We start from the raw sequence: 9088 nt of genomic DNA, 5'->3' as shown, positions 1-9088 counted from the left end.
GAAATGGGAGCTATCATGAGGACAAGAATGAAGGAAATGCTGTCAAGTTCATGGTGATGGTTACACAGCTCTTTTTAAAATGCTTGAATTATATGTCTATCAAACTGTTAAACAATCTTAAGGGTACTGAAGTCTTGTTTCTATGAAATTTACCTTATGGCCCAACCATTTGATTAAAAAGTTTGTTAGTGAAGTACTAAGATAGCGCAAAAGTACTCTGTCAAATCTTGGGGCTTTTCAACTTACTTGTTGACAGATCTGATTGGACTATGGACCCTACCTAAGCAAACCTGATTTTAGATACCAGGCCAACTGGATTTAAATTTTTGAAAGACCACAAATTTGGGGGCACAACTGGAAACACAGGGAATCCAGGACGGATGATCCCTTTCAGGACCAGAGGTGAGAGTGGCGATACCAGGGAGGGTGGGCTAGCAAGGGGGACCCAATTACAAGGATCTACATGTAACCTCCTCCCTGGGGGATGGACAACAGAAAAGTGGGTGAAGGGAGACGTTGGACAGTGTAAGATATGACAAAATAATAATTTATAAATTATCAAGGGTTCATGAGAGTGGGGAGTGGGGAGGGAGGAGGAAATGAGGAGCTGATGCCAGGGGCTTATGTGGAGAGCAAATGTTTTGAGAATGATGAGGGTAATGAATGTACAGATGTGCTTTACACAATTGATGTATGTATAGATTGTGATAAGAGTTGTACGAGCCCCCAATAAAATTATTAAAAAAGAAAAAAATTGGGGGGCACACGTAGAATAACTAAATGAGTACATGGTCCCAACTGAGGGTCCACTGGAACTGAGCATCTTCCTGAGAAGAATAATCAAGAATCCACACTAATCACACATATAAACCAGTTTATTAGATTGTCAGTGATACTTTGAGACAAATTCAAGTTATTTTATTTTACTTCATAGAAACAGAGAATGGGAGGAAAGGGTTAAACTTCAAGCTTTGTTCAGCATGTAGGCAGTTAGCATCCACAAAAGCACCCTTGGGTATGGAAGAATTAGCACCACAGAATTTTAGGACCTAACTGTTAACATGCATCATTGAAAAACTTGGAACATGAAAACTGAAATAATACATGGTATGGTCCATTATAAACAATACAAGGCAATTTATGATTTACTTTTCATACAGTACAATACAATCACCAATCAATGAGAACCTTTTAAATACAATACAGGACAAAAGAACGCCTCGTACCCTGTTAACACTAAAGCAGTTACAGATTTTAAAACATGTGTATTGTAAGAGGGTTGAAATTAACCACCTCCCTTCAATTTTTAAATTCAGAGTTATAGAGTTACATGATCTCTTAAGAAAGTATTTTCGAGTGTTTTTGTCTCTCTGCCTCAATGCTGACAAATGGTAGAAATGGAAAGGTTTGGTTAACTCATAGAGAACAAAAAACCTGATCAAGTCAAGCAGTACTCCAGTGTGGTGGAAGGCATTCCACGTCAGGACAGTTTGAAAGGATGCCAATGGCGTTGATACTTGTCTTCCCTTCCGTGGAGGAATGTCAAGTACAGAAGCCTTGCATTCATGATGAACTTCAGTTCATTTCTTTCACCGAATGCCTCTATTCTGGAGTATGACAAAAGAGACTTAGTCCTTATTCCTCAACTGGGTTTGTAGTGTCATAGGGCTGTTCCTTATGCTGGTTTGACAACAGTGAAAAGGGTTGATATTCTCTCTGGATTTAGGGTAAATTGTGAGCTAAAGAAAAAATATTAATTTAAATTTAGCAAAGAGGAAATTTAAAAGGGAGTTTTACTATTTTTCACAGTATAAACCCATGTCGAACATCAGTGAAAACCTTTCTGTTAGAAAGCATGTAACAAACCCTCAATTTCAAGTTGAGCCTAGTCCAATTTGGGCATATTAGAGGATACTGTATAAGAAATGTACAATAAGAATAGATACAGGTATATTCAGATCTCAATGCGCTGATGCCAAGGAAAATATATTTTTACTCACCAAGAGAAGAATATACCTTGAAGCATCTATGCAGACATATGAACTAATCATATATCTGCCCAACTTCTAGTTCTGGGATAGTGATAACAGGGTTCTTTAGGAAAAGTACTCAATTACAGTACAGCAGCAATTTAATGGTATATATATTTAACAGCAAAACCTTTTTTGAAAATAGAGTCGGTACTATACGGTTAGCTTACAATTAGATCACCATTTCTATACTTGTAATACATGCGCTTATTTCCCCAGTTTTTAAAAATCCCACTAGGACCAACACCTTTCAGAACGACAATCTAACACTGAACAAAACTTTCTAAGGAAAATATTTAGCATCACAGAGATTTGAGAAAAATCTGTTTACTCAGCATCACAAAATACTCAATAGATCTACATTTAAGATTGTTCATGCCTTGACATTAACACACCTTTGGGCTAATATATCTTACTTTGAAAAGAAAACAAACCAAAGACTTGGCATGTCTGGAGTCTCCCTTTGCTATGGTAGACTTCTGATAAACTTGACTCTTCTATTCCCTATGATGGTGATTGTCGATGGAGCTACATTTACACTCAGTAAAGCATATAGAACTTGTGAAAGAAAGAGGTTAAAGGTAGTAAGTTACATAATAGAATTTAAAAAACCAATTGCTCCCAAACAAAAAGGAAAATAAAGTTTTTTCTGCTAGAAAATGTTTTTCTGCTGAAAAACATTCTTGGATAAAGTTAGCATATCCTTTTACATGTTAAAAAGAAAGATAAATGGTAACTTGAAAGTGCTGAACCTAAAATTTGCACATACGCAAAAAATGATTCCTGCTTTTTCTGTTAAATCAAATTCACTGTATATATCAATTACTAATTTTCTTCATACGAAACAGCTGTACATATCAGCACATCCACAGTGCTGACTTAAATCTGACAATTCATTTGGCGTGGCTGATTTGAACACAGAAGAAAACGGACTACTTAATGTAATAGAGCCATATTAAAAACAAAAACAAGAGCCTGAACTTAAATAAAAATTGAGTAAATATGAGTAAGTAGCTTAATAATTTGATGGCTCTTATGTTTGATCAACATTTCAAGACTAGGCAGTGCCAATCAAAAATTAGATTTAAAAATAGGTCTAAAAATGTTAACATTGAAAAAGCCTTGAAATTTTATGACATTTTAAAGCCTCAAATGATTTTATAATATTTAGACTCATAGTTTATGATCACCACATATACTTCTGTTAATCTAGTTTTTTTTCTGTATTGATTATTGGTTATGTTATCTACACGCTCTTCTGCTATTAAAATAGTTTAAATTATTACCTTAGCTTGAATTATATGATACTATAAGAGACTTTAGGAAAAAAAGATAAGCAGGAAAAATTATAAAAAAAATAAAGATATTTGAGGGGATTTTAGACATATTCTATACACACAAAGGTCAAGGTAATAAAGTGCCTTCTTTGCTAGGTAATTCATTTTTCACTAAAATACTTTAAGGCTTTATAACAAACTCAACATGATCAGAAGTTTGACAATTTATGGGGTTCTATTCTTAGTAGCTTTCTCTTGTAGGTCTTATTTCACATCATTAAAAAATGTCATATCAATTTAATAATTAGCTTTTTGTGGGGAAAGGGAAAGATGTATATAACTTCTAAATGCCATTATTTATACATAAGACTTGCTTGTTGCTTGTGAAGAATCTACATTGTACCATTACTTACAGTCCCCAGTGCCTTTCAAAAAGTTCAACAGGATATTTAATCCCTTGGGAACAACAAGTTACCATTTAATTCACCCATGTATTCTGTTGTCTTCACATTGAAATGATTGTGCGGCCTTTAATCAGATAGGCCAGAAAAAAATCTAAAATAAATCTTTAGATACAGGTACAATGAATATCTTTTATTGCAACAGCTTATGCATAATCTATATTGATGTCAGCATCTTATGTTAAAGCATTTATAGTAGTTTTCACGTTGCTTTTCCTACCCATGGGTGTATCACAGAATAATATTGGTAACCCAATCCACAATGATCATAACCACATGGAGTTCTGTATCTTGTAGAGCTTGCCATTCTCTTTGTTTGTCTTGGCAGCTCCAGATTTTAGGATGAATCATGATTCTGACTACCAGTGGATTAACTGAAAGAACTCCTGAAAATTAGTTTTTTGAGGTTAGGGTTGAGGAGAAAAGCTAAAACTCGTGGCAAAGATGGTCTAATATAAATATGCCACAGAAGTAGGAAACAAAAAATACCTATCAATAGGAAAAAGTGCTCATCTTAAAAAATTGAGTTTGGTTTTTAATCTAAAGCCTTAGAAGAGTAATTCCTGAAAATTAAAATTTAAAAAATGGTATAAACCTTTATAATTGCACATTTCTTTACCAAAGTGCCACGAGTTATCAAGTATTTTTCTACAATGTACACCATGCTATTTTTTGAAATCTACGTACATATAGTTTTACCTTTATCTTATTAACATAGTACAGGCTCACAAACAGCACAAATATAACCAGATGAGTTATAACTTTCTCAAGATAGCATAGCTTTTTAAAAAAAAAATTAAGCAACTGTTATGAATCTTGATCATTATGATGATTCAAATCCAAGTATAGCCAAAGCATTCCTCTAATCTGAAAGCATTGTGTGAGTTCATTTATGTAAATTTTATGACTTTTGCTAGACAACGGAGAAAAGTCATATGCTTCATGTAAAAAACTGGTTAAGTTATCCTATGTAGTATATTTGCTTAATCTCCTCAATTAATGAAGCGACAATAAATGTTATAACAAAGCTTTGAAAGCAGTAGTAAGTACTGAATTTCCTCACCTGTACTGTTTACTTCTATTAAGTATCACTAACATGTTTCATGCCTGGGTTATTAATTTTCATGCTTTTACCTCTTTATTCCAAACAGAAACACTAAATGGAAATGCATACTGATAATGTAAGGACAAAAGGTATTAGCGATAAAAACACTAATATATGAAACAAATAAAATAATAAGCAACTGTAGAGAAGTTCTCCATATTACTGAATTTTGTAAGTCAAGGTAAGAATAAAAATTATAATCTCTATCACATAACAATTACATTAGTATAAATTCTTCAAATAAATGGAATGCATACTAATTTTTAATAATTCTCGTGTTTCTGCACTCTATGAAGAAGATAAACCAGAGTTGCTTCATTATAAACGGACACCAAAAATCGAAAACAAAAACAAGGTGCTGTTCCGAGGAGAGAGATTCTCAGTGACAGATTATCTGTGTTCTATGACACCACCAGTTAAAACCTGGTGTAACGTCCCATTGAATTTGGGGGAAATACTAGTACAAATACAATAAAAGTGCTAATGTTAAAATGAGCGTTAGTTCATAGCCCCGGGACAGGAAAAGACAACCAAAATAGGATCCCTGCTTATTCCTACAGTTTGAGAATCTCAATCTTGGGTGTAAGAACGACTATAGAAAAGTCTATGAAAGAAACAACCAATTATGTAAATTCTTTATCCTTTGGAGTTGTAGAATGAATTGGCATCCTAACTCTCTGACATAATTAATATACTTTTAATACACGAGTAAAATAAAAAGTCCATCAAAATCACTGATAATAAGCCTTACACCACTTATTCATAGGTTAGTCACAGAAGGGAAAGATATTCATTCTATTTAATTAACCTTTTCAGAATTTTTTAGTATGAAGACATTATTTGTTGGTAAATAATTATCATGGGTGGTTTAAACTTTTAATACTCTTGAGAGAGATATTTCAAATAAACATTGACATTCAGATTAAGAGAAGTTGTAAAGTGAAGTGTGGAAACTCCAGCGTATGATATATATACTTCAACTTGCACTTACGGGATGCTTCCAAGGGCCATAGACTCCACAATCTTACTAATGCATGGTTTTAACTTGGTAAACGCTGGTCAAATTGTATTATCCTTGACCATGTAGTATTGACGTAATACTAGAACCGCTCCCACCATAATAATTATTTTTCTGTCACTCAGCTCTTCCATGACACTTTTAAAGTTTTGGTTTTTTCCCCCCTCAAAAATGACTTACACCTCATTATAATAATCTTCTCCCGGCCCCTCCATGAAGAAAGGGGAATGGCGGTAATGAGCTGCAGGGGCAGTGGTGAAGTTACGCAGGGTTTGTAAAGATCCTACATTGCTTCAGTGCTCTGTAGGCGATCACCTCCCATTACCCACTGTTATATAATCTATTGCATATTCTCTCTGGGGTCAAAGATCTTTTTGTTTGTTGTATATCCCGAATGTTTAGCTCACTTTGTAGGTAAAAGAAATATCTGTTGACTTAATTAATGAGAAAGGGGCAGCTCTTCTGGATTAGGAGCCCGCGAAGGGGATCATGTTAAAGTTCTGGTCTCTTTTCTTACACCCCTTCCACAGCTGGTCCATTCTTCCTCTCTACTAAAATACTCATAGTCTTCACGTGTAAATCGCATTGGTAGGGTCATATTGTAGGTGTTTTTCGGCATACCAACGTATGACTGTCAACTGTTACCAAATGGATGCCGACTTTATAGGACAGGGTAGAAACTGCCCTTGTGAGTTTCCAAGATGGCAACTGTCAGTCCTCCACAAGCAGTTGGTGGTTTCGAACTGCTGACCTTGTACTTAGCAGCCCAACTCGTAGCCACTACACCACCAAGCCTCCTGTCAGTTGCTGCAGCCACTCCTAAAACTTTGAATTAATCATCTTTCCTCCTAGCAATAATTTAAACTTGAAGTTGTACTTCTGCATGCTATTTTTTTCTTAATCTAATTTAAGCATAATGGATCGAGGACATAACCCTCACAGCTGCCATGAATAGCATGATTACTGAGAACAACACAATGGAAGAGGAGACAGTTATGTATCTACAGCAAAGGGGATCAACTAAGACCAGGTTATCCAATTTCTAGAATTCAAGCAAGAACGCGAAGACCTTTGAGAAGATAGCGGTTATACTAAACTGGATAAATGCTAAGGAGTTAGATTAGATCATGTCTAAAATCTTTTCTAGTTCTGAAATTCTATACGGTTCTAACTGGTTTCTCTTCTGGTAAGCTTGGAAACCCACATAATAGTCTTAAGTATATTTTATTTTAAGGGAAAAAAAGATAGGTAAATCTGAAAACTTCAATGTTTTGATACTTTAACAATTGTATTAAATATATATATTTAAAATTGCCATTATTCTGTCTTTTGCAATAACTATATGTAAAGCCTTCTGAATTCTGAATAGATCTACTTAAAAGACATCAAAATAATGTGGATGTTATAATTCCTTAGACTGTCAGTAAAATAGGTAGCGAGTTTATTTCTATTACCAATACTTCACACGAACTTGCTCTTTAAAGAATAAATTTTATGGGAGGGAGGGGAAGGGGAAAAAAAGGAAAATGAGCTGATCCCAGGAACCCAAGTGGAAGGCGAATTTTGAGGATGATGAGGGCAACAAATGTATAAGAGTGCTTCACTCAATTGATGTATGTATGGATTGTGATAAGAGTTGTATGAGCCCCAATTAAATGATTTATTAAGTTAAAAAATACATTTTATTTAATTAAGCACAACTCATGGCTTTATTTCCAATTTCAATGAAAGAAAGCTGAAAATATTTCTTTTAAAAAAACTAAAGTTAAAAAAAAACCAAAAAAACCTAAAGTTATGTTTTATTTTATATCAGTGGGAAAAACCAATGGTTATAACATTGTCTAAATATCTCATTTAAATTGCTGGATATGTTAATAAAAGTACTATCAATTATAACATCTTGACTGCAATGGTACAAAACACTAATTCGTAAATCTTAGAAGCAAAAACCTAATTTTATTTAACAAAACTATAAATATTGGATGGAGGAAAAATTATTAACTCAACTTTTACTTCTACACAAGTAGGACTTTCTAAACTCTTCAAGTAGTGTGTACTTATTGGCAACAGAAGTTCATATTTCTTTATTTCACACCCCAAGACATCTTTAATTTATCCTTCTAACACTAAACTGATATCATTACTCATACTCAGTTAGGAACAAGGGTTATGTCCTCATTCTTCTGTTCCAACAGGAAACATTAATGGCAGTTAATCAAAATTGATTATTACAATTGAAATAATGATCTGTTCAATGAATTCATACATACTGAGCCAAACTGGTTATTAGACTTTACAGGTTAGAATCTATAACCTTGAAGCTTAGTGGGACTGAACTGCAAGCCCTCGTTAACAGGTGAAGTATGTAATTCTAACGAGATTCTTATGGGAATCCAAATGTGACTGACTTTTAAATTATGAGCCAAATTCTAAAGAGGGTCAAGTTAAAGGGGAGTTTTGTTTTAGTATTTGTGGAATTACTAAGCTGAAATATGAATGTGGTAAAATAATTTTGAAAGCACATGGAGAAACAAGTGAGCATGGTGCATGCATATTTAGTGGCAGACAGAAAGGTGAAAGGAATGAGGAACCAAGGGAATGTGAGACTTAAAGGACAGCAGTAATCTGAAATTTTATTCAAGATTTTTCCGTAGTGCAAGTTTATTTCATTTGGGTACCTTTTCCCATAGACCTGATTTATGGGCCCTGCAGTGTAAGTACTACATGGTGATTCTTTTCTTTGCTAAATAGATGAATAAAAATGGAAAATGATGTATTATTAATTGTCCATCTTCCTCAGAATTGGCTGTTGGGGTGTTATAGTGTTTGGGGATGTCTGTGTTCCTGCAGCAATCTACTTCAGACCCTCGAGGGTGGAGATGGTAAGGATGGGGGTACTAGACAAAGGCCAGCTCAGCCCTTTCCTTTTATTTAGCTGAAACTTAGCCTTTCCCCCGCCCCATGAAAATAGAATTTGCAGTAAAAAAATCCACCTTTTTGAGCTGGTAGGTCAATTATTAGAGTTTCCTATATGTACTCTATTTTGATTTATATAATGTTTGCTAGAAATTATGGATCAAAGTGTATTTCTAATAATAAAACTGAGCTTAGGTCTCTGTCACAATTTTAGGAGTTCAGAAAGCTACCATGATATTTTCATATTGAAGAACAACAAATATCATTACTTTCAGTGTGTT

General features: G+C 34.3%; 1 protein-coding gene across 1 annotated transcript in view; it reads right to left on the bottom strand.

Moving 5' to 3' along the window:
• Positions 1-869: 869 nt before the first annotated feature.
• The window catches only part of PURG (purine rich element binding protein G), a 36618-nt gene continuing 28399 nt past the window's right edge, over positions 870-9088 (bottom strand). Inside the window, 2 exon segments of the mRNA XM_075556719.1 lie at positions 870-1685; positions 1688-1739. Coding sequence (XP_075412834.1) covers positions 1636-1685; positions 1688-1739 — 102 coding nt within the window. The 3' untranslated portion in view covers positions 870-1635.

This window comes from Tenrec ecaudatus, chromosome 8 (assembly GCF_050624435.1).
Source record: "Tenrec ecaudatus isolate mTenEca1 chromosome 8, mTenEca1.hap1, whole genome shotgun sequence".
Classification (NCBI taxonomy): domain Eukaryota; kingdom Metazoa; phylum Chordata; class Mammalia; order Afrosoricida; family Tenrecidae; genus Tenrec; species Tenrec ecaudatus.
The sequence above is the reverse complement of the archived record's forward strand: the minus strand, read 5'-3'. Positions and strand labels throughout refer to the sequence as shown.